A 26252-nucleotide genomic window follows, 5' to 3' on the forward strand; every position below is an offset into this window, starting at 1 on the left:
GCCTCTCCTCTGACATCACTTTGCTATGTCAAGTGCTCTTTTTTTGGAAGTGTGGAAGTAAATTCACACAATCTATTTCTACTCAGGCTGCCACTTTCCAAAATTAGCCAACAATAAAACAAGAGGACAGCAGCTGACATGATAATTTCCTGCTGGCAAAATTAATATTTTAGGCCTTAGGTTATTGCCCCCCCACCTAAAACAAATATTGCTTGAATCTCTCCAAACTGGTAAAGAATCAATACAAGAGTTAAATACATTGTATTTTTATTACCTGCCTTTGGAATGACTTAAATGCAAGGGAAAAGAATGAGTCTTTCCACATTGTTAATTTAGGGTTAGAGCACCATAGTCAAGTGGCATTATTCCAAGTAAAAGTGTTTTCTGTTGCCAGATTTGTTGAATTGTGGGTCCCCAAGCCAATAGGTCTACAATAAACATAGACCAGAAGACTCGTAAGTGAACATGTATGGTTACTAATCTATATTTCTTCAGGACCATTAAATTCTTGTTCTATGGAGTAACTTAGCTTGGAGGAATTTAGAACCCTTTTAAAACTCACTGCATCACCACTGCAACGTTATGCACTCTATGATAATCTTGCCCTTCCCCTCTTTCCCACCACACTCACTACATCTAGACTGTGAGCCCCATGTGGGACAGGGACTGGGCCTGATTTGCTGTGTTTGTTTCTATCCCAGCACTTAGCACAGTGCTTGTTACATAGAAAGTGTTTAATGAATATCATGATTAAGTCACTTCATTGTTTCCCTTTTCCCACACTTTTCTTCATTCAGTCTCATTTTGGCCCTTCCCATTTCTCTGTTATTAACTCTTGAAACTCCTCTCTCTCTCTCCCTCTCCTCAGTCCATAAAATTAGGTCATGAAAACCAAAGAGAAAAGGCTGAAAAATAACAAGAATAAGAAGAAGAATGACAATGATAATGATTCAACATTTACTATGTGTTGAGAACTGCATTAGCTCCCCACTTTAAAACGCCCCAAAATTAATTTTTTTCTTCCCAGGACCCTCCCAATTAACCACCTCAGCCACCTGAAACATTTATGTACATATCGCTTTATGCATTCTACAATGTAATTAATAAGTGGCACTTATTGAGTGCTTTCTTTGTGCAGAGCTCTGTCCTAAGTGCTTGGGAGAATAAAGTAAAATAGAGTTGATAGATATAATCCCTCTCCACATGGAGCTTACAGTCAAGGGGGGCATATAGGACACATTTATTCATTCCATTTTTTCAATCTCATTTTGCTCCAACAGAACACACTGCTGCATCAGTTTCCCCTATTAGATTGCATATTTCTTGAGGGCAAGGAGCACATCCTTTACTTCTTTTTAATTTTCTCAAGCACTTAGTACTCAATAAACTCAATTCAATAAACTTTCAGTAGGTAAAGAAAAAATACTGGAATCTCCCTACACAGCAGGGATGCATCATGGGAATTCTGAAGAGTGCAGAGCTATTCAGCATCACAGTTCCCTAAGCTTCTTCAAAGCATTCAATCCCACACAGTATGTGATAGGTTACAACACACTGTAAAGCAGTCAATAATGCCAATGTCTGAAGGTCCCTGATTGATGAAAATGAATGGCTCTGGCAGAGGGTGATTAAGATTCTATTCAAATACCATTAAGAAGTCACTCTGGGAGGCAGCGTTCCTAGTGGAAAGAGCATGGAATCATGACTCATAAGGCCTGGGTTCAAGTTCTACATCTCCCATCTGCCTGCTATATGACCTAGGGAAATCACTTAACCTCTCTGGGCCCAAGTTTCCTCATTTGTAAGATGGGATGAAAGAGTAGCTTCCCTTCCTCTTAGCCGCTGTATCTGATCATCTTGTATCTGATCCAGCACTTAGCCCAGGGCTTAAGACAATAAACACTTAATACCACCCTCACCTCCCTGTCATGAGATTGAACCCCTTTCCATTTCTCTCATGATCCTTCCCAGCAATCCCTGGGGGACAGTCAGGATGGAGGGTGTGTTACCTAGTCCACACACAAGGATGGGCAGGTACTGAGGAGAGAAGAAAAACTGTTCTGCTCCCTAAAATGATACAACCTCTGGCTGGAAGGGAGGGATTGTATTCTAAATCTTGTGTCACCCATTTTCCCCATCAGAACACTATTCTTATGAAAGACTCCGAGTGGCATTTCTTATCAGGGATATTCAAGTGAAATACGACTCCAGCTTCACATAGGAATCAACTCCAAGCACACACTTTTTCCAAAATATTTGGCACTCTTGATATTTCACTTTAAGCAATCCCATTAAAGAAATGCATTTGTCGATATAGAACCCATCCAACTGCCATGTGGCCAGTCGAGTAGCTTGACAGACTATCTGGACCACCCAAGCCCCAACTGAAAACTCCCTGGCTCAGTTAAACGTTCAACATTTTCCATGGCGGACTACGTCAGAGTTTTAAAGCCAATCTTTGCCTCAGTGCTCCCTGGCCCAGAGTAGCACTCTCAAAGCCCAGTTCACAGACATTCCAAGTCACCTTCTCACCCCTCCCACCACTTCTGGCTTCTACCTCTAATTGGCTAAATGTGCCCAGTGGGCTTCCAGGTCGTTCTGGAGTTTCTCGTTTGCTGTATGATTTTTATTCCAACACAGTGTTATTTTAGCCAACTATTGCCTGGCTTTCAGCTACTCCTACAAAAGAGGCACTAATTCGTGCCTCTGTCTGCATCCCAGTGCTCGAGAAGCTTTGGAAATGAGTCTATCAGAGACGTCTGATAATCAAACCCGCAAAACACCAACTCAGCTCTTGCTCACAGAGAGACTTGATACCTATCTTGGGTTGTTGTCCTTTCAGAAATTTAAAAATGTTGTTTGGGGATTTGGGGGTTTTTTCATCATAAATGTCATCTTGACATGCAGCTCAGCTAGAGGTTCCACCTATCAGGAGAGTCCCTCCTTAAAATAGCCGTGGCCATTAACGGAACTAGTACATTTCAATATGTGCTCAGGAATATCTATTAATCATCATACCATTTATGCTCTGTGATTCTACCACACTTAAATAACAAGGATTACTAAGTACCTGAATCAGCCATTAGCAAGCATTCTTGCTCGTTAAAACTCACTTATTTAGACTTTAGCAATGGCAAATGTAACCAGCCCTGGAGGAGTGTCACTGTGCCTGGAAATGGCACATTAAGTTTCATTTACCAAGCTATGTTCCCAGACAGGAGGAAAAAAAAAATCAGCCACAGCATACAGAAAAGCTTAGGAGACTTCCCTTTTTTTTTGGAGATTGCATTAAGAAAATGACAAATCTTAGAGAGAGAGCTATAAAGCTTCTTCAAGTACAACAGTTCTGCAAAGAGCTATTTATCATAGTTTGTTAAAGAGACTCCTCCGCTTAATATTATTGGACTGTGAGAGCTGATTATTAAATGTAATTACAAACGTTGCCCAGAAATAATATTTTATTACATGACAGTCAATTGCTGCATGTGAACATCGAGGAGAGCAAACCCATTCTATGAGCCGAATTGTAGGAGCTTTTCTGAAGACTAAAACACAAACAACTTCCACACAACAACAGCAGCCATTCAAACAGGAGTCACCACCACTCATCCTGCAGGACTTCCCAAAACCCAGGCTTTCTTTGGAGTTCAGCAGGTGAGAGTTCAGTGTAACTATTGTTTATCTAAACCTACGGGTGGAGGAAGGCAGTCTCTTGATTTCGGTACCCTCTTTTCATCTTTTAAAACCTCCAAGTGTCAAGGAGAACTATTAAATTATTTTCTTTCTGGGATTATGAAGGGATAGTCTTTCACTGGGATAAAGCAATCAATCCTAAACACTTGGTAGAGAACAGTATAACGAGGTTGGTTGACATCTTTCCTCCTCGAGGAACTTACAATCTAGACCGGAAGACAAACACTAAAATAAATTAGGGATGTGTACATAAGTGCTGTGGGGCTGAGGGTGGGGTGAACGAAGGATATAAACACAAGTGGAAGGGTGAAGCAGAAGGGAGAGGGGGTTGGGGAAATGCGGGCTTTGTCAGGGAAGACCTCTTGAAAGGGATGTGATTTTAATTAGGCTTTGTAGGTGGCGAGAGTGGGGGGGTCTGTTGCATATGATGGGGGAGGGGATTTTCAGGCCAGAGGCAGGACCGGGGGGAAGGGTCAGCAACAAGATAGATGAGATAGAAGAAGGTGAGCAGGTTGGCATTAGTGGAGCAAAGTGAGCGTATTGGGTTGTAGTAGGAAATCAATGAGCTGAGATATGAGGGGGCAAGCTGACTGACTGCTTTGAAGTCAAGGATAATGAGTTTTCGTTCGATGTGGAGGTGGATGAGAAACCACCGGAAGTTCTTGAGGAGTGGAGAAACATGGACTGAACATTTTTTTAGAAAAATGATGTGGGCAATAGAGCAAAGTATGGCCTGAAGTGGGGAGAGACAGGAGGCAGAGAGGTCAGCAAGGAGACTGATGCAGTAGTCAAGGCAGGATAGGATAAGTTCTTGGGTCAAAGGAGTAGCAGCAAAGCTAAAATACAGCAGTCATAAAAACACAAGCCCGTAAAACACAGTCTTTCTGTGAGGTTGTACCTGTGGCTGCCTAAAAATCAACCCTAATAGGCTCACGCGAGGGAGTCCAAAGGAGAGGAGCACCCACTTAATTGCCATGAGTTAGAGTTGACCGAGGGGATTTCAAAACCCAGCTCTTGGACTTCGATTCCTCTTGATCTTCTTGCTCTGCTCTCGCCTCTAAGCCATCAGCTCCCTTCTCCAGTGTGCCAGAACTCAAGAGCTTCTTGGCTGGAATGATGAAGTACTGAGTCCACAGAACTGCTCCTTTTGTTAAAGTTTTGTGGAGACAGTCACAAAAGATAAATCGATTGTGTTTAAACCACACATGGCTAGGCTAGTTATGGAAAGCTCATGGGTCTGTGAGTCAGAAAACCCAGTTTCTAGGCACGGCTTCAAAATTTACCAATTGGATAACCTTGGGCAAATCATTTAACCCCTGTGCTTCAGTTTCTTCAACTGTAAAATGGGGATGTGTACTCCCTGCCTCTTAGCCTGTGAGCACTGAATGGATCACACATCTGCACCAACATTTAGCACCCTGTTTGGGCACACAATTTGTGGTTCATAAATGAAAACACAGGTTTTTTTCAGTGCTAGTTCATCATTAAGGTTTATATTATTATCAATAGCTTGCCCTTGGGCCAGGGTGAGATAGATTCCAACTGGGGGCTCTAGGCCAGGGGGACTGAAAGGAGGTGAGGCAGTTTGGGAGACTCTTAAGGATGATGTGCAGAAATGTTCACCCAAGTGAAAATGAATTTGCCTCAAAGGTCACCTGAGAGAGATGATGCTGGGACTTTAACATTTAGAAATCCTACGAGTCTTTGATTGGAAGTCACTGGGAACATTCGGCATCGATCATTACTTTCAAGAGCAAAGACTTAAGTATCCAACTATAGTGAGGCATGTTCAGTTTTTTTTAATCTAACAACCTTGAATGTTCCCTCTTTATGAGAAAAGTTTGCACTAACCTTCGACAAAACCTTCTGTGCCATGCTCATCCACACAGGACATTTAAATCTCTACTATAACTGGAAAAGATCTAGATTAAATCAACAGTAATGGAATAATATTAATAATTTTTGTCAAGTGCTTGCTTTGTGCCAACTGCATTAGTAATAATAATAATAATGATGGAATTTAAGTACTTACTATGTGCCAATCACTGATCTAAGCACTGGGGTAATAATAATGTAATAATAATGTAGGTATTTGTTAAGCTTTTACTATGTGCAGAGCACTGTTCTAAGTGCTGGGGTAGACACAGGGGAATCAGGTTGTCCCACATGGGGCTCACAGTCTTAATCCCCATTTCACAGATGAGGTAACTGAGGCACAGAGAAGTTAAGTGACTTGCCCACAGTCACACAGCTGACAAGTGGCAGAGCTGGGATTCGAACTCATGACCTCTGACTCCAAAGCCCGTGCTCTTTCCACTGAGCCACGCTGGGGTAGATACAAAGTAAGCAGGTTGTCCCACATGGGGCTCAGAGATTTAATCCCCATTTTATAGATGAGGTAACTGAGGCATAGAGAAGTTAAGTGACTTGCCCAAGGTCACCCAGCAGACAAGTGACAGAGCAGGGATTAGAACCCAGATCCTCTGTCTCCCAAGCCTGTGCTCTTGCCACTAGGCCACGCTGTTTCTCTGCACTGTGCTCTGGAATAGATACAGGGTAGCAAGAAAGGTCAAAGTTCTTTTCCTTCACAGTGGTTACAATCTAATTAGGAGGGAGAAGTAGTATTGAACCTCCATTTGACAGATGAGGAAACTGAAGCACAAAGAAGTTAGGTGACTTCAGCAGGCAAGTGGCGGAGCTGGAATTAGAACACAGGTCCTCCGAAGTAAAAGAGCTAAATTACAGATAAGGGAATATTCATAAAACCATACTTCATTTCATGAATGCATGTGAACTGTATGTATGCCAGGATTTTTTAGCCATTGGTGATATTCAGCATATTGCAATTGAGTGCAATTACAGTTAGCTATAATTAAGAACAATTACAGCTTTTATTTCTCTACTTGTTCTTTAAAAGCACATTTGTAATAAAACTTTTTTTAAAAAGGTGAAGAATATAATTATACATCCTTATAACATCTCAAATAATTAGTTTGACTAAAGTTTCTTCTGGAACAATTTTCATTTTAACTGTCAGATCTGCCATTTATAGTCAATAGAACATACTATAAAAATTCTATCATTAACCTTTTTCACCTCATATAGCTGTATAGGAATTATTGGAACAAATTGAAGGTTTCATTGCTTAAATGCTCTAGGGCTGCATTCAGCATTTAAAAAACATTTTTTTAAAGGAGAAAAAGAACACATGAAAGTACATTTGGAGGCTATGTTGTTTTGCTGGACTTGTACTTTCCAAATTTTGCTTGAGGTGAAAAGTGTATTTTGTACCATGTTCATTTCAGGACAATGTTGTATCAATTACACTGAATTTGATTGCATTGAACACCTGAATAATACTAATAGAGGAATGAGTTAACACAGCTTCTTACCCCTTTCAATTGCCCACTTCCACCTGCCTGAGCCTCAACTAACCCTTCTCAGTATAAGCCCTGAGAGTACAGCCAAAAATCCATCAGTATCTACTAGAGGTTGAGTCCTTGTGTTCTTCCCCTCTCCTCCATCAGGATTTTACCCAATCAATGGGTGACCAAGAACATCTTCAGGCCATTCATTCCATCTACGATGGCAATCATTAAAAATGCAATTTTTAGTGTGGTTTTATTTTTATAAAGTACTTATTTATTCTTATTAACGTCTGTCTTGCCCTCTACACTGTCAGCTCAATACAAGCAAGGAAAGTGCTAATTCTGTTGCATTGTACTCTCCCAAGTGCTTAGTACAGTGCTCTGTATATAGTAAGCACTCAGTAAATAAGATTGGTACAATGTTCTGCATATAGTAAGCACTATATAAGTAACATTGATTAAGGACTTTATTTTTAATTTTATTATATGTAATTACATTATATATTATGTAATGATAATAATTATGATATTTGTTCAGAGCTATCTGATGCCTGGCTCACCATATTTTCCCAGAAATTCTCAACCCCCAGGGGATTTACAGTCTCCTCAGTTGCTTACGTAGTTTCACTATCTTCTGTCCATCTTAAGGATTCCCTTATTTCTCCCAAAGCTGGCAAGGCTCAGGAAGTCAGCCCACTGGAGATAGATGTTTGACTTAATGGCTCTTTTCCAGCAAGCTCGAGTTTCCATCTATTCCTTCTGTTATTTAATAAGGTGCAGCTACAGAAGCGACATCCTGGCCTTCAAGGGTCTCTGCTACTCCCCCTGGGTGAGGGGCTGGGGGGTCCTTTAGAAGTTTCATTCTCGTATGTTATCTCTAAGATCAGTTTGAAGACCCAGGGCCTAATTCCAGATGGATACCTAGATGAAATTAGACGATTAGCCATGCTGCAAGAGGCTGCTGATGAAACCTTGATATAACAAGGATGTCAGAGTAGTGTGGTCCCATGGATGGGGCACGATGGAGGGTCAAAAGCTCTGTGTTGGGGCCTAGTTCTGTCGCTAACTTACTCCCATCTATTCAGAACCACTGTTTCTTTGTTAAAGGGGTAGGGGAGTGAGCTCTATGATATCTTTGTTTCGTTCTGTGTAAAGGGGTGGGAGAATGTTCTCTATGATATCTTTCTTTCAGCACGCAGTATCCCAGAACACAGCACTTCTGGGAGTTTTGTTCAGAATGGCCTCGGTTACTTGAGGAAGCAGGTAACCTCCTCAGGTCCAGAGTTTTGCTGCTGCCGGCTCTCTCTGGGGCTGCCCGATGTGGGCAGGAAGCTCCATTCCAAGCTAGAGAGGGCTCCTAACCACCCCTGCAGACTCCTTGGGCCCAGGAATGAGTGGTCTCCAGCTGCTTGGCTCCATGTCACCTCTCAGGGAACCCCAAGCTAGAGCTAGAATGGGACAGCGGCCGGTGGTGTTATGGAGCTGGGGCTTCATTCATCCCACTCCGGTATGAGCTGGTTCCAGTAAACTAAGCCCTTCTGCCTCCTGAGTGCTATTCCTGAGGGGAATAGTAAACCATGGGGGTTGCTAAACCTCAACTATCATCCCACAGGGACCCTTGTTCCATCTCACACTTAGTTCAGTGCTCCGCAAACAATAAGCACTTAATAAATACAGAATGAGTCTGAAGCTGAGGGATATATACTTACTGACCCATATACAGCTACCCACTTGTCTGATCACTTTCCTCAAGCCACACGAGCTCAGCTTCTGGTTAATAATAGTACAACCACGGTATTTGTTAAGTGCTTACTTTGTGGCTGGCATGCACTGTCCTAACCCCTCAGGTAGATACATGATAAATCAGTTCAGACACAGTCCCTCTTCCGCAAGGGGATCTCAGTCTAAGGGGGAACGAGAACAAGTATTCCAACCCCATTTTACAGATGAGGAAACTGAGACACAGAGAAGGTGAGTGACTTGCCCAAGGTCACACAGCAGGCAGGTGAAGGAGCCACTATTAGAAGCCAGGTCTCCTAACTTCCCAGGCCAATGCTCTTTCCATTATTGAGTCAAAAGGGTCTCCTAATCCTTTGAAGTGATGTGAGATTCAGCTCCCTTCACTACTGTTGCAAAGTAGCAAGTCAGGGCTCATGAGTTCGAATCCCAGCTCTGCCACTTGTCAGCTGTGTGACTGTGGGCAAGTCACTTAACTTCTCTGGGCCTCAGTTCCCTCATCTGTAAAATGGGGATGAAGACTGTGAGCCCCACGTGGGACAACCTGATTCCCCTGTGTCTACCCCAGCGCTTAGAACAGTGCTCAGCACATAGTAAGCGCTTAACAAATACCAACATTATTATTATTATTATTACATGGAGACTCTGATGATCAGTAGAGGAGCTTATCAGAGATCTGATATTCATTATTATCATTATTATTACATTTGTTAAGTGCTTATTATGTGCCAAACACCTTTCTAAGCACTGGGGCAGATACAAGTTAATCAGGTCAGACACTGACCCTGTCCTACATAGGGCTCACTGTCTAAATAGAAGGAAGAATAAGCCAATTGAATCCCTATTGAGAATTCCAACTCTCCCAGTGATCCGTGGTGGGGCCTAGAACAAAAGCCTTGCCCTTTCTCTTGTAAGTGTAGGAAATGTTCCTTCTCTGGGAACCAAGGATAATCATATGGACAGACCTCCTAGGAGTTTGGAATGGACTAATTTGTTGATGTACATAAAGAGCTTTCATTGTTAAGCCTTATATCAAAGCAAACTGTTGGAGGGAGATTTGTGTGTGTTATAAAAACTGGCCCAAAGGGCTTGATTGGAATGAAAAGAAAGAGGATCAAATAAAAATTAGGAGAATGGGAAAACAGATCTGCCCCATCCGCACTCCAGGAGTCTCCCTTTCTTCCTCCCACCCTTCCCTCCAGTGCTGGCCTCCCATCCCCACCCTTAACCTACATGAAACATCCACATGGTTACAAAACATAATTCCTTTCCTCAAATGTCACATGTTGTTTATCCAGAAAATGCCCCGCGCCATATGCCTGGCCAGCCCAGCTAAGAGGAGCGTGAGTAGTGATCTGGGGAATTTGGGCAGAACTGACGGCCAATCTGGATTGTCCCAAAGTGAGTTTGGTTGGCCTGAATTTTCCGGTTGGGCTGCCCAATTTCTGTGGACAATTGCTTAGGTCTCTGATTCACTCTGGGCAGAGCTGACCTCTGAGTATCTGTATCTTGCAGTTTTTTTCCTTGTTGTTCTAAGTTAACATCTGAGTTAACCATCTTTGAATGCGAGCTCCTTGGGAACAGGAAATATTCCTTTGTGAGGATTAAAATTCTGGCACACTCTTTTTGAAAGCCTTGTTTGATATGTGCACTGGGTGAGCACCTATCATAAATTAAGCAATTACAGTCATTGATGGCACTGAGCTCTTGGGTTCACATCAGCCCTTGGAGCTGGTTCCCTATCTCCATTACCTGTGCTTCTGGGCTCTACTACAGTGGTCGCTGGCTCCATCAGCATCAGTCTGAGCACTGGTGGATATCCCAGAGGCCTTTGGTTCACAGCTGCTTGGGACGTTTGTTTGTTTTATGTTACTTGTTAAGACCTTGTCTCCTCTTATGCTGTTGAGTCATTTCTGGCTCAAAACCACTCCATGGACACATGTCTCCCAGAATGCCCCACTCTCCATCTGCAATCATTCTGGTAGTGTATCCATAGAGTTTTCTTGGTGGATTAACATCACCTTCTTCCATACAGTAAACTTGAGCTTCTGCCCTCGACTCTCTCCCATGCCTCTGTTGCCCAGCACAGGTGAGTTTTGACTTGGAGCAGATTGCCTTCCACTCGCTAGTCACTGCCCAAGTTAGGAATGAAATGGGTAGGCCTCTGCTTGACTCTCCCTCTCATAGCCGAGACTGGTAGAGTAGTGGAAACTCTCCAGGTGCGATCCTGAGAGGGGTGTTTAGAGCTTACTATGTGTCAAACACTGTTCTAAGCACTAGGGTGGGTACAAGTCAATTAAGTCGGACACTGTCCCTCTCCTACATGGGACTCACAATCTTAAATGGGAGGGAGGACAGGTATTGAATCCCCATTTTAGAGTTCAGGAAACTGAGGCACAGAGATGCTAAGTGACTTGCCCAAGATCACACAGCTAGCAATTGGCAGAGCAGTTGGCAGAGCTGGGATTAGAACTCAGGCCCAAGCTTTTTTCACTAAGCCACGCTGTCAGGTGGTGGGGCAGGAAGATTTCTGCAGTTCCTGTGTCAACATTGTAACGAAAAGAAGGATGGAAATCACTCCTCGTGGCTCCCTAGAGAGGGCAATCAATGAATTAATAACATGTATTGAGCACTTGCTCTGTGCAGAGCACTGCCTCGAGCTGAACACTTGCTCTTTTCAGAGCACTGCACTAAGCATATACGATTCCTGCCTTCAAAAAGCTTCCTATCTAGGGAAGGGAGCCTGATCAGGCCCAGTACCCCAGTGATGACAAAATTAAGACACAGAGACTGAGACTGGGGTCTGGCGCTCCCTGCAGGGAGCAGCAGACAGAACTAGGACAGGTGACAGACATGAGATGGCTTTCCGTGGACCAAGCAGAGGATAGAGATTGGAAGCCAAGAGCTTAACGCAGGAATCCCGGCAAGAGTGGCAAGGAAAAAGTCTAGGAAGAGGAGGTAAGAGCTGGAATAAGACAATGGATTGACTGTTCCAGCCATCAGGGAGAGGATCCAAAAGTGTATACCAACCTGACAGATGACGTGGAGGAGCTCGAGTTTTTAAATATAGCAAGATAATGATGATGGATTGATGGAAAGGTAGATTTCACTGAAGCTTTCACTTTATCTTCTAATTCCCAACTTTAACATCTGCTCCAGAGAGAAAAGTAGCATCACACTTTCTCCCACGTCTGCCAAACTTGCTCAATCCTAGCTCATTAAAGTTGCCCTGATTCGACCTCTCTGACGCGGAGTGATTTGGTGGCTTCCAACCAGATGCTATCATTTTGGGAAGATGACCAGAGGTGATTACTATATATCTCTCTCTACACACACACACACACACACACACACGCGCCCCATAAGCCTCGTTCTCGCCTATCACACCGTCGACCCCTGGCCCACACCCTACCTCTAACTTGGAATGTCCTCCCTCCTCAAACCCGCCAAACTATCATACTTCCCCCCTTCAAAGCCCTACTGAAAGATCACTTCCTCCAGGAAGCCTTCCCAGATTAAGCCCTCCTTTTTCCTCTACACCCCGCCCCATCGCCCCAACTCACTGCCTTTGCACCCTTTTTTCTGCTGTTCCCCCTTCCCTGCCCCAAAGCACTTGTGTACAGATGTACATATTTATAATTATAATTCCATTTGTTTTTATTAATGATTTGTATATATCTATAATTTTATTTATTTCTAATGATGTTACTAATGTCTGTTTACTTGTTTTGATGTCTGCCTCCCCCCTTCTAAACTGTGAGCCCGTTGTGGGCAGGGATTGTCTCTGTTGCTGAATTGTACTTCCCAAGCGCTTATTACAGTGCTCTGCACACAGAAAGTTCTCTAAATACGATTTAATAAATGAATGAATGAGTTCAGAATCCAGGTTGAGAAGCAGCGTGGCTCAGTGGAAAGAGCACGGGCTTTGGAGTCAGAGCTCGTGAGTTCGAATCCCAGCTCTGCCACTTGTCGGCTGTGTGACTGTGGGCAAGTCACTTAACTTCTCTGTGCCTCAGTTCCCTCATCTGTAAAATGGGGATTAAGACTGTGAGCCCCATGTGGGACAACCTGATTCCCCTATGTCTATCCCAGCGCTTAGAACAGTGCTCGGCACATAGTAAGCGCTTAACAAATACCAACATCATTATTATTATTATTATTAGGTTTCAGAGCTAAGAAAAGGACTCTCTCTTCTCAACTCTTCTCCTCTAGACTTTCCAACCCTACTCCCTTTGTTTTTGCTATTTTACTCCTCATTAGAGGAAATGCAATGAAATTTTAGGGTATTAAAGACTTCTTTGTAAGTTAATCAATCACTGATATTTATTGAGAGCCTAGAGCACTTTACTAAGCACTTGGGAGAGTATGATAGATTTGGTGGACATGATCCCTGTCCAAAAGAAATGTGCAATCTAGTAGGCAGAAAGAAACTAAAATCAAGTACATGAAGTAATTGATTGTACAGATACGTATAGGAGTACTGACTCCTAGCCTGTGATCTCCTGGTGGGTGGGGAATCTATGCTACTGTATCATTCTCTTCAAAGTGCCTAGCACAGTGCTCAGGACAGACTACATGTTCAATAAACAGGATTGCTTCCTACAGGGTTGGCGGGGAGTCGATATCTACTGACAGGTTAGGAAATCAACCTGTGTTTCACCGTATCAGTTCTATTTTGCAATCGGTGATAGTTACTGTTCTCTGATTGTATGGACTTCGGAGAATACAGTAGAATTGGTAGAGACGGTCCCAACCCGTGAGGAGCTTACAGTTTTTCTTTGCCCCTGGAAAGTTGTATAGGAGTTCCCAAGGCTAATGCCCTCCTCCCCGCTTCTCTCACCTAATGGAAATACCATATGCTGGTAGAAAGTAATGGGAAGTGGGTATTAGGGGGAGTGTACTGGGTGTTTGGGATAATGTAATACAAGTAGAAGGGATACAGTCCCTGGCCTCAGAACATGTGCTTTAACTCAAACAGTCTCAGAGAATCCAGTTTTTTTGCTCTTTGTACAGAAATGGGTAAATAGACCATTAACAGGTGAGGGATAGTAAAGGAAGGAAAACATAGCTTTTCTTTATCAATACTTAAACCATGACCCTGAATCAAAAGCTGTGCCGGGGTTTTTGTCAGAGTAAAGGTCATTCTGGTAAGTAGTTAGGAGCTGTAACAGTGTTAACTGATCACCTCTTAGAAGCAGAGAAGTAAACTAAGTGCTTGGGACTGTGTAATAGAAGTAGAAGGGATACAGTCACAGTCCCTGGCCTAAGAACCAGTGTTTTAACTCAGACTCAGAGAATCTGATTTCTTGTACTATTTTGTGGGTTTGCTCAAAAAGAGTGGGTAAATATACTATTAGCAGGAGTGGGATGGGTAGGAAAGGAAAATGTAGGGTGGGTTTTAAAAAAAAATATTATTCTCACTAAACCATGGACCGGAATCAAATGCTGCACCAGAGTTTTGGTAGGAGTGAAGGTCGTACCGGTAAGTAGGTAGGAGCTGTGGGCATCAATAGAAGAAGCCTTAAAATCTGGATCCTGACCATTTGGGGCAGAGACTTTAACTGCTAAAGGTTTAAGCAAAATCCCTTGCTATAAACACCAATCAACCACACTGTACCCTACTGTGATACCAAAGCAACATACATCCTATGAGGTGATAGTCTATTTACCACCACCCTGAATGAACTAGAGGAACACTAGGGTACCATAAGCAACGTACTCTATATGGTTTCTTGGAAATTTCATTACGTGTAGATTAACCCCTGAAAACTGCCTCTATCACATGGAATTACAGGGAAGAGGGAAAGGAACCAGTAAGCAAATCCATGGATTTCAGCCTGAAAATCCCTGAGGCTTAGTTTTTCTCTGTTGGATCTACCCACATGAACATTTTATATTAGTAGGATTTTAAGTTTCACCGCCTTCTTCTGAGCTCTTCATCAAAACAGATTTTTCCATTAAGATTTTCCATTCTTTGAATAGAAAATAAGTTCCAGGAGGATAATAGGGATTTTTATTTTGTTTTGTTTCACCATGCAAGGCCTCTTCTCTGAGCAACCATATGTGGTCCATCTAAGATGGAATCTGTTTTCCCACTGTTGCTTGGATAAAGATCACTATCAATCATATTTATTGAGCACTTACTGGATACAGACCACTGTTCAAGCACTCAGGAGAGTACAATATAACAGAGTTGGTAGACACTTGCCCTGTCCACAAGAAGTTTACAGTCTAGAGGATAGCCCAAAATCTCCTTGTTTTATAAGTCACTGTAAAGTTGTTGACCATTTTCAGCTAGAGGAAGAGCCCCCAACCTAATCTATCCTTCCTCAAAACTACATCATCAACAATTGTGCAGATGCATATGAAGAATGCTCATACCATTCTTCCTTTGGTACACAGTTAGAGATCAATTTGTACCCTGAAGCAAGAAGCAAATTGCCCTTGAAATTTATCCCAAGTCATGGAACTCCTTTTGCCAAATGCTTTCCTGAAACTTAGCAACTCTGAAAATTTAAACGCAATTTATTTAAACACACACTTCACTTTTCAGCCCATGTTTTCTAAGCCCATTCTAGACATACAACAATGCGAGGAATAGAACTGCTGTATCTCCCAGTAACTTGACTGGTTCAACTTGGAGTTAGAAAGCAAGACTCCCTCGATCACTTTTAACTCTTAAATTCAGAATTTCCCTGTCAAATCTTCATGATAATAGCTCTGAAAAGGACTTTTCCTAATGTGTAAGAACCATCATGGTTAGAAATCCCATCAGCTGCCAAATATCTAATCTCCATCAGGTGCTGGTCTCTTATAGCCACTGTTTGTTATTCTTCCTCACACCATCCTATTGAACATGAGGCTTATTGGACTCAATTGAATGTTACAAGCTTCCACACTGTCATAATCAGATGCATTGAAACTGCTGCCCAAACTACTTCAATAACCCGGCTCTTATCACCTGAAACTTATCAGGAGTCACATTTTTCTTGCTATTCGGTCCCAATGAAGTCAATGGAAAAAGAGCCCTATTAATCACAGCTGAACTTAGTGTGCTGGTTGTGTAGTGAAAAGGAGGATGATAAAAAAGATCCATAGTGACATGGGCTGTCAAAAATGCTTATAGGTGATGCTCTTTATCAGAGACTTTAGCAGCTTAGATTGCTGCTCAACATTCTATCTGTGAGGTTAAAAAAAAAAAGAAAATCAAACATCCCATCAAACCTTTTGGAAATCTGGAAACAGTTCCATAAATCACAGGGAGAAAGGAAGAATAACTCTAAATTATGTTTCAACCATTTAGTTGTTCAGGAAGCAGCATGGCCTAGTGGAAAGAACATGGGGTTGAGAGTCAGAGGATCTGGGTTCTAATCCTGGCTCCACCACCTATCTGTTGTATGACCAGGGGCAAGTCACTTATCTATACCTCAGTTACTTCATCTGTAAAATGGAGATGAAACCTTCTTCTGTCCAATTTAGACAGTGCTCTCCATGTAGCACAGGGACTGTGTCCAATCTGATAAACTTGTATCTACCCTAGTGCTTAGAACAGTACTTGGTAAAAAGTAAGTCCTTAACAGATCCAAGCACTTAGTACAGTGCTCTGCACATAGTAAGCACTCAATAAATTCTATTGAATGAATGAATGAATGAATGAACAGTTACCACAAAATAGGGAGTTGTTAGAGGCAAAAGAGACAGGGCTACCCCAGGCTCATTCCATTGGCTGAGAAGGTTTGGCAGGGTTGAACTATTTCCTTCCACCATGTCTGAGGAGACTAGCTTGAAGGCAGGGTAAACTAGATGATTTTCGACCAAACGGTTACTCTGTTGACTTTGAGGGGGTTTTCCCAAGAAGGGAGCTATGAGGAGGTGTTTTAGATAAGATGCTCTTAAGATGTAGGGTCAAGTGGCCTTAGACTTATGTCTTGATAGAGACCTGTGCCGAGCCCAGGTCTCTTTAGTAGTCTGCCTCCAGCACAGTCCTTCTGGACTTATTGACCAGTCGGTCAGCCCTCCAAGTTAAAATCTGAAAGATGCTTCCCAAGTTCCACAACTTACCAACTAATTCTCTGGGAGAATGACAACCTACTTCTGATAGCACCCCATTTCCTCTTCAGATTTGGGGACCACCCCATGCAGAGATCTTTTTCCCTAGAGGGTTGCAAAAATGGAGGTTTTGGCCTCCATTATGGAAAATCATTGCACTGCTACCTGCCTTTTGTCCCAGGCTCTCTGCCCGGACTGTGGCTCCATTCAGATTCAGGGCAGAGTGTTTACTCTCTCTCAACCACCCCAGAGTAATCACCAAAGACATCAGACACTTGCATGAAGGCAGTGGATTTCAAAAACGCTGGGAAACACAGAGCTCAATTTAGTCTTTTCAGATCCAACATTCGTCTTTCTTAATGGTTTCACTCTACCGTCTCCTTCTCCTGCCTCCCGTTCTTGCCAGTCTGTAACGCAGGCCAGTTTGTCTGGAGTGGTGAGGAGACAGAGGGCTTCTCCCTCCAAGAACTGTTTATGTACTTATCTTAACACTGTTATCTTGTTTGGTTGACTCTGTTACTTATGGTTGTTGGTAATTCATTGTTATCCTTCTTTGTATCTGTCTACCTCCACTCAGATTGTGAGCCCCCTGTTGTGCTGGGGACCAAGCCAGATCTGATTGTACTGGATCGACCCTCCTGCTTGGCACAGTGCTCAGAGTTGACACAGCCCTTCACATATACACACGTTCCTCCTCCCTCAAAATAGTCACCAGAGCAGAATTCTTTCTGGTAAAGCAGAAAAAAGCAGCACCAGAAGCCAGAGCAGGATTCTAGAGAATACTGTCCCTGTGGTCCCTCTAAATTGTCAGAGATGGGAAACAAGTCTACCCATACTGTTGTTTTGCATTTTCCCAAGCACTTCATACAGTGCATTGCACACAGTAAGTGCTCAATAAAAAAAAATCATTGATGATGATCGTGGCTTAGAGTCCTGGGATAGTTAGCAAGACACTGCCTTCTCACTCGCCTCTTCACTGTCTGTCCCTATTTTCTGCCACAGTACTTGGGGTACCATACCCTGTAGAAAGCCCCTACCATAGACCATAGAAGCAAGCAACAGAGTTGCTTTTTTTACTAAAAAATGATATTTAAGTGCTTATTATGTGTCAGGCACTGTACTAAGCGCTGGGGTAGATACAAGATAATCGGGTTGGACACAGTCCATATCTAATATGGGGGCCCACAGTCTTAATCCTCATTATACTCTTCCCAAAGTCCCATAATCCCAGATGACTTTAGAAGCTACACTTTAGGAAAGAGGAAGGACTGAAGAGAACTATGATCTGAATGACAAACTGCCCTGACCTCCTGCAGCTTTCAAAGGGAAAACCAGTTTGCTGCTATCTGGCCAAACCAGCATGTCCCAGGAGTTTGCCCTTGGCTTGAGGCTGCTGCAACACTGCTCAGAGCAATAGGGAGTCAGCCACAAGGCTGGCATTTATCTGGTCAGGTTCTAAGATGAAAGATTGACTGTTTTCAACTCTAACTGCTTTTGTAGGCTAGGGCCCAAATTCCCAAATCAAATCTTCAGGGAGAAGAGTCTGGAGCCTGCCTGGACTCCAAACACAATCTTTTCCCTCCCCTTTCATGCCAGAAGGCATTTCTCAGTGATGGAAAAAATATTTTTGAAGTTATGACATCTGACCAATTATTTAGGTTTATTTATTTTGGCCCCGCTTTATTTTTCAACAATAAATCATGGCAAAAGCAAGTGGACAGATTTTCCTAACCATGAAGGTGGCTTTTGCGTGTATAAACTTCCCTTTTTCTGTTTAGGCAAGAAGTTCAGTGAGAAGAGAGTCTCTTTCCCCTTGTGGGCTTAGTCAAAGTGAAGCAGGATTGCCTGGTTATGAGACAGTAGAGAAACACAGTGAATTAGGAAAAAAAAATCCTCAATGTGCAAGTCTTTATGAGGCTGGAATGATATTTCACCTCTCCCCATTGCTCTATTTTCAAAGACATCATTTCCAGCTTTTGCCGAGAGCCAAATCGTGTCTCCTTCTAGGCTTTCTAATGCCTCCCTTTGCCACGATGATTGTCTCCGGGCCTCTGGACCAAGATAATCTGCCATTTTAATTCTTGTCCTGGCCTGCTGACTCCTTTTGCAAGCCACTGGGTCCAAAACTTTGCTCCTGACAGAAGAGAAGCAGCATGGTGTAATGGACAGAGCATGGGCCTGAAAGTCAGAAGGTCATGTGTTCTTATCCTGGCTCTGCCACATGTCTCTGTGACCTTGGGCAATTTACTTCACTTCTCCCTGCCTCAGTTCCCTCATCTATAAAATGGGAATCAAGACTATGGAGGTCCACGTGGAACAGGGACTGTTTCCAACCCAATTTGCTTCTACCTCAGTACTTAGTACAATGACTGGCAATGCCTCCTCAACAAATACTATAAAAGTATTTGTTATTATTAATAAGAGAAGCATCACTCAACTGAACCTCATACAGTGGAATCCAACAAAGAGCATTCTCCAAACCAATATCTCCTGGCATGGTGGGCTCTGAAATTCAGCTTAAGAGTACTACAGTGCTCTGCCCATAGCTAGCACTCAATTAAATACCATTGATCGATTGATTGATTCAACTTCCAATGGGGTTTTGGGATTTCCCCCCGGGAAGATACATCACTCATTTTTACCCCCAGACAAGAACTTTTTACAAAAATCTATATACCCATACAAGCTCAAATTCCCAGATGTTTGCTGAAATGACACTTAGTATCTTTCATGGTCTAGTGGAAAGGGCTCGAGACTGGGAGTCAGAAGACCAGGGTACTTGACTGGGCTATCCCACTTGCCCACCATGTGACCTTAAGCAAGTCACCTAACCTCTCTGGGTTTTGATTTCCTTATCTGTAATATTGGGATAAAACATCCTCTCAGACTGTGAGCCCCAAGCTGGCAGGGACTATGTCCGATCTCAAACAATCAATGGTATACATTGAGCACTCTCTATGTGTGTCTTCCCCAGGGTTGAGCACAATGCTTGGCACATAGTGCTAATAAATATCAGAATAATTAGTATTATGCATCTGAGTTTTGGCAAATACTCCTCAGGCCATAGGAGGTGGACGGAAGCGGTTCATCATGGATGAATTTTCACTAGGCTGCTGATTGTGAGCTCCTGCCTATTCACCAGCTGTTCGATGCCTGGAGCCAGTACTCCTTAGGGATGAGAATTAAAATTCCTTACATACGGGACGGTGCCAAGCAATCTGGGACAGGTGGACCCTCCAATTCCCCAGTGTGCATTGCATTCTCTCTGACACAGACATTCTTGTGACATCTGATGTGTGTCTGAGAAGGCAGTGGATGTGCCCAATTCCAGCAAGTGTGAGGGCCCAACTGCCCCTACTGTAGCTGCGGAGATTATGTCTGCTCAGAGCCCTTCAGGTTGGCGTAAGTGCAGCTGTCTTGCCATTGACTGACAGCTTGAGCCTCCCTGCTTGCTGGTGTTCAATTCTGGAAGTGGGGCATTTATTAAGTTATGTGCCCAAGACTAGCTCCTCAGTGGAGCGCAGACAAATAATCTGACCCGACATAGTTCCTGCCCCACATAGGACTCATAATCTAAGAAGTAGGGAGAGGAGAAATCCCCATTTCACAGGTTGATCAATAGGCACAGCGAGGTTAAGTGAGTTGTCCAAGGTCACACAGTGGGACAGTTACAAAGTTGGAATTAGGACCTAGGGCTTTTAACTCCCATACCAAACCTCCTTCCATGAGGTCATGGTGTTTTCCTCAAATGTCGTCATGGTGTTTTCCTCAAATGTCTGATGTCCCTAACATTCCTGCTTACTTGGAGCCCTGTCCCCCTCACCTTCCTCACTCTTCCCATCAAGTGTTCTCCCCACTTTCTGGTGCATCCCCTTGCCACCATGATGGAGAGTCTTCTCCCCAATATACATATCTTTTCTCTTCTCACGCCCACCCCCTGTATCCTCCAGGCGACTCATGGGAGTAAGAGGTGGGCTGCTGGGGAAGTTACTGATGGCAGTGAATCCAGACTAGAATCTGGCAAGGGCTGGAATCTAAGACATGGGAAGATAAGACTGAACCAATTCCAGGCATGTGGGGGTTGAGGTCCTTCATATGCAACACAGCAAGCATAAAGCATTCTTTACCCTTAGGTCAATCACTAGTTTTTACTGAGTTCTTACTGTGGGCAGAGCACTGGGCTAAGTGCTTGAGAGAGTACAATATAACAAGAGTTGGTAGACCCGTTCCCTGCCCATGATGAGCTTACGGTTTCCAATGTAGCAACTGTCCCATTGCTGCTTAGTCTAATGCCCAGCACACAGTAGACAATCAGTAAATTCCACTGATTGGCTGACTGATGAATTGATTGGTGCAAGTAAGCTCCTTGTGGGCAGGGAATGTGTTTACCAACTCTGTTAGATTATATGTTCCCGAGCGCTTAGTACAGTGTTCTGCACCCAGTAAACGCTCAATGAAAATGATGGATTGATTGATTAATTGATTGGAATTCTCAATCCTCAGATCCAAGAAAGCCCAAAACAGGCTCAGGCCTCTATTTCACAGGCTGGTTTAAGTCCATTATAGGACTTAACCTCACCTCTCATCATCTCACAGGCTCCCACAGCTTCACAAATGCACCGACTGCAGAATTATTATCATTATTATTATTTAGTAGTAGTATTGTGTTGGATTTGCACCCATGTGTCTAAGGACGACTTGTCAGGACTGCCTAGGCATGTCTGTGAAGTGGAGTTTTCAAAACAGATGATGTAGCTGTTTCTAAACTTCTGACTTTATATTCTCCTCTTCCTACTTCAGCACTTGTGCACCATCTAAGTAGCTGGGTACAAGCAGGTGGCCTAGGGCAAAGAACATGGACTTCGGAGTCAGAAGACTTAGACTCTAATCCCAGCTCTGCTACTTGTCTGCTGTGTGACCTTGGACAAGTCACTTAACTTCTCTGTGCCTCAGTTTCTTTGACTGTAAAATGGGGATTAAGACTGTGTGCCCCATGTGGGACAGGGACTGTGTCCAACCCGATTCTCTACTCCATCACTTAGTACAGTGCTGGGCACTAGTAAGCATTTAAAAATACCACAATAATGATAATAATTATTATTATTGATCAGGACTGATTGCTGCCACCTTCCTCAAGGACCAAAACAAAGGAATTAAAAGCAGTGTCACCTAGTGGATGGACCCGGGGCCTGGGAGTCAGAAAGACCTGGGTTCTAATTCCAGCTCTGCCACTTGTCTGCTGTATGACCTTGGATAAGGCACTTCACTTTTCTGTGCCTCCGCTACCTCATCTGTAAATTGGGAATTTAAACTGCGAGCCCCATGTGGGGCAGAGACTGTGTCTAGCTTGATAAACTTGTATCATTCGCAGCACTTAATACAGTGCCTGGCATATAGTAAGTGCTTAACAAATACCATTTTTAAAAAGGCAAAACTAGGCGATTCTGTGTAGTGGTGATTTAGATTAGACACAGTAAGGACTCCCTGCCTGACTAAACAATAGGGTGAGATAGTGAAGGAAGAGGTGGCCTTGACTTTGATGGAATACATTAAGAAAATCTACCCCTTTTCTCTCCATCCAAACTGCTAACACGAAATCCAAGTACTTTTCCTATCCTGTCTTGATAACTACATCAGCCTCTTTGCAGACCTCCCTGCCTCCACTCCAACCCATACTTCACTCTGCCGCCCAGATCATTGTTCTACAGAAAGGTATAGTCCATGTTTGCCTCTCTTCAAGAACCTCCAGTGGTTGCCTATCCCCCTCTGTATCAAACAGAAAACTCCTTACCATAGGCTTTAAAGCACTTGATCACCTGATTTCCTACTATAACCCAACCCACATACTTCACTCCTCTAATGCCAAACTACTCACTGTATCTCGATCTCATTTATCATGCCACTAACCTCTTCCTCACATCCTGCCTCTGGCCTGGAACATCCTCACTCGTTATATCTGAATGACAATCGCATTACCCTCCTTCACAGCCTTATTAAAAGCACATATCCTCCAAAAAGCCTTGCCTGACCAAGCCCTCATTTCCTCTCTTCCCAGTCCCTTCTTCATCCTCTTGTGCTTAGATTTGCATCCTTCATTCATCCCTTCTCAGCCCCACAATACTTACTATATATCCATAATTCATTTATATATATTAAGGTCTGTCTTCCCCAGTAGACAGAAACTTGTTGTGGGCAGGGACTATATATCTACCAACTCCTTTATATTGTACTCAAGCACTTAGTATAATGAATACTATGGTATAGTGCTGACACCTGACACTTAGAGGAGGGGTTGACCATTTGAAATATGGTCATAGCCCTCTTGCCTTGGGAAGCAGCATGGCCTAGTGAATAGAGCATGGGCCTGGGAGATAGGAAACCTGACTTCTAATCCTAGTTCTCTCACTTGCCTTCAGTGTGCTCTGAGGCAAATCACAACTTCTCCCTGCTTCAGTTTCCTGATCTGAATAAAGGGGATTCAGTACCTGTTCTCCCTCCCCAGTAGACTCTCACCTGGAATAGAGACTGTGTCCCAACTGATTCTTTTGTATCTACCCCAGGGCTCAGCACATTGTTTGACTCATAGTAAGCCCTTAGCAAACTCCCTACTTATTTTCAAGCCCAGTAGCTGGATGTTTCACTCTCTGCTGTTCCTTCTGACCCCTTCTACACAGCTTTTCTTCTTTCTCTCCCGTGCATTCCAACATTTAACCCTCTGCAAATCTGATCACCAAACAGGCTTCTCTGCCTCTTCCACCCCCTCTTCCCACCCCTCAACACCCCGTGCCCCCTCCCCCAACATGTGAATCAGGCTACATTTCTCAATACCAGCCAGAGTGCGGCGCCTTTCCTTCAACTGGATCCACTGCTGCTCAAGTCCCAAGACGAATCTGAAGGCGGCCAGCCAGGCGGTGGTGAGGATGGGGGGCAATCAGGGTAGCCAGGGGCATCCTCCAGCCTGAGCTTAGGGTCTGGAACCGGGTTGCCATGGGCTCACCTTTAAATGTGCCGCTGTCTCATGGAAAGTGACACGGTACTTAACTTTCCACTGTGAGGAACAGCATTGCTGTGCGGGCTTGGAATTAACTGTTTTCAGTTGATTACCTAAAGAATGACCACCTGTGAGCACAATCAGCCCATTATTCCCCTTGATGTACACAGGCAGAGCCACTGGTGACCCCTTGTGCACCCTGCAAAATCGGAGTGAAGAGAGACCCAAGCTGGGAAGGGGGCGGAGGGGACGTGGGTAAGTATGTTACAAATAAAAGTCCAAGCTCCTGGACGATGCCTGAGCTAAATATGGAGCGGACGGGGGAAGCAGCGGAAAGTTCCATAGCTGGCCGCTTCGCTTCCTTCCCACTGACCTGATCTCTGTCCGCAGCATGTCCGAGCCGAAAAGACAATAGGAAAATGCTGGAAACAGCAGGGCAGCTGCTCAGGCCTGAGGACATGAGAAAAGGGAAAACACATGTTTTGAGTGCCTGAAACAGTTCTGCAAATGCAGCTAGATGGAGGCGGAAAGAATAAGTGACTCTCTCCTTCCAAAAGTGGAAAAAAGACACATTCTGCCAACCCCTCTCGAAAGAGAGAGAGAGAAAGAGCGAACCCGATGGCGTGAGCTGTCCTAATCTGAGGGAAGAAGTTATTGTGAAGGGCTTACTCCAGACTTCAGCTCAAACCTACACCCCCAGTTTCAGGGCAAATGCTGGGTGGCATTTGTCTGTAGGCTTTACAGACCAGGGCTTTAGCTACAACTTTATTTAACTAATAAAGGATGCTCAGCAGCAACATTAAAGAATTCCAGACACCTTTTCTACTGACCTGTCACGTAATTTACATTGCTTTATATCAGTAAGGGGCATAAAGACACCCGAGATTCTTTGCAGTCGTTTGCCAAACCTCTATCTCCCCTGCTTTGCTCTAGGGCTTGGTGCACTGCCCTCTACCCTTTAAAACAGAGGTCCCGCTTCTGAACCATGAGACTCGGTGGTGGGAACTGAGGTGGAGGGTGGCCAGATGTTGAAAATGAAAATACCACACATGAAGGCATCTGGTGCCATATTTATAGAGGACAGGGAACAGACCATCTGAAAACAGACATCGGGCCACCTGATGCAGGAGGATGCTTGGAGTAAAATCCCTGCTGTGAGCTGGTGGAATGACAAAGAAATGGGGTGGCAGAAGACAAACTCCCATCATGGTCTCTCACTTCCCTTATGCCAGTTACATTTCAGGGTCAGACAACTGAACTGCCCCCAACTTCTAGTTGGCTTAGAGCCTTCCTCCTCCCTCAGCTGACTTTCCTGACAGCAGGGACCTGGGGTGGCCCCTATACATTGACCTTTAACTTGGCCAGTCCCCTTTCCTGCCCCCCAGAACTGTTTGAACTGCATCCTGGGTCATGGTCTGTCCTCTCTCCCTTGGACAAAGAGACAAATGCCCCGAACAACATGAAGCAGTACGGCTCACGAAAAATCACCAAACACTTCCATGGTCCTCACAAATGTCTTCCTGGAACATTCGGTTTCTGGCCTATTAAACACAGTCAAAGGGGCAGAGGTGTGGAAAATTGGCATGTGAAATACATATTTGCCATTATACATATACCCTCACATATATACACTTGTTATAAAACACCCAGAATCTGCTTCAGTCAAGTTGGCGTTGGCTTTCTCTGGAGAATTTTGGCCCTGAGGTTAAGCCAAAACTTCCCAAGTGTAATTTACGAGAATGAGCTCCCCCCTGGGCTCAGGAGAACATTACAGCGGCTCTCTCCACACTACAGAGTTCCTTCCCTGTGTGCAAGGTATTTCTCATATTGAGTCTCCAATGGAAACTGGCTCTCAGAGACCTTTTAAAAGATTGATGTGTGCATCGCTTTCCTGTATGGCCCCATTGCTCATACACAAAGATTAAAATGAGCTTCCCCATAAACTACGAGAAGGAGGCAATAAAAACGAGTCTAAATCTCACCTACAACTAGCAGATCCATGCAATCATATTTAATGATAGCTCTCTGGACGGTCCAGGTAAATATATGCTCTATGCAAGGATGTTGGATCGCAGCAAACACCATTAGTATTTATGATCACTTTAGGTATTTTTCCTCTTGCTGTGTTCAGGTTTGTGTGGAATATAAATGCACCATTAATGCTGGCCTAGAAGTACAAAGCAACTGATGCATTGTTTAGAGAGAAAGACAGCTTAGCTTGGGATCAGGCAGAAATAGGGAGCAGAGACAGACTATAGTAATCATGGATGAGTGCAGTGGTTCAGGAGTCTGGGTATTAAAATTCACCTTCCCTGTTCTTCGCAAGAGAAATTCAGATTACGAGAACTTTCATATTTTGCCAAGTTGAAATAAAAATTGGTTCATTTCTCTTTTCCTAGTCTTCCTCACATCTC

At 43.7% G+C, this 26252-nt stretch overlaps 1 protein-coding gene and 1 non-coding gene across 9 annotated transcripts in view; both read right to left on the reverse strand.

Annotated features, from left to right (window-relative positions):
• Positions 1 to 26252, reverse strand: part of CELF2 (CUGBP Elav-like family member 2) — a 484640-nt gene that overhangs the window by 384399 nt on the left and 73989 nt on the right. For 3 of the 8 annotated variants that reach the window (XM_039913825.1, XM_039913823.1, XM_039913824.1), the window contains exon 2: positions 5545 to 5615. The exons of 2 other annotated variants lie outside the window; for them this stretch is intronic. In XM_039913825.1, coding sequence (XP_039769759.1) covers positions 5545 to 5587 — 43 coding nt within the window. In that variant the 5' untranslated portion in view covers positions 5588 to 5615. Of the gene's footprint in view, positions 1 to 5544; positions 5616 to 24211; positions 24289 to 26252 lie in introns of those variants that run through there. 3 more of the 8 variants (XM_029078004.2, XM_039913826.1, XM_029078010.2) reach the window with 2 other exon arrangements.
• Positions 10898 to 11035, reverse strand: LOC114816310. Its single transcript, XR_003764074.1, has one exon. It is a non-coding gene; the product is annotated as a small nucleolar RNA SNORA7 (small nucleolar RNA).

This window comes from Ornithorhynchus anatinus, chromosome 13 (genome assembly GCF_004115215.2).
Source record: "Ornithorhynchus anatinus isolate Pmale09 chromosome 13, mOrnAna1.pri.v4, whole genome shotgun sequence".
Classification (NCBI taxonomy): domain Eukaryota; kingdom Metazoa; phylum Chordata; class Mammalia; order Monotremata; family Ornithorhynchidae; genus Ornithorhynchus; species Ornithorhynchus anatinus.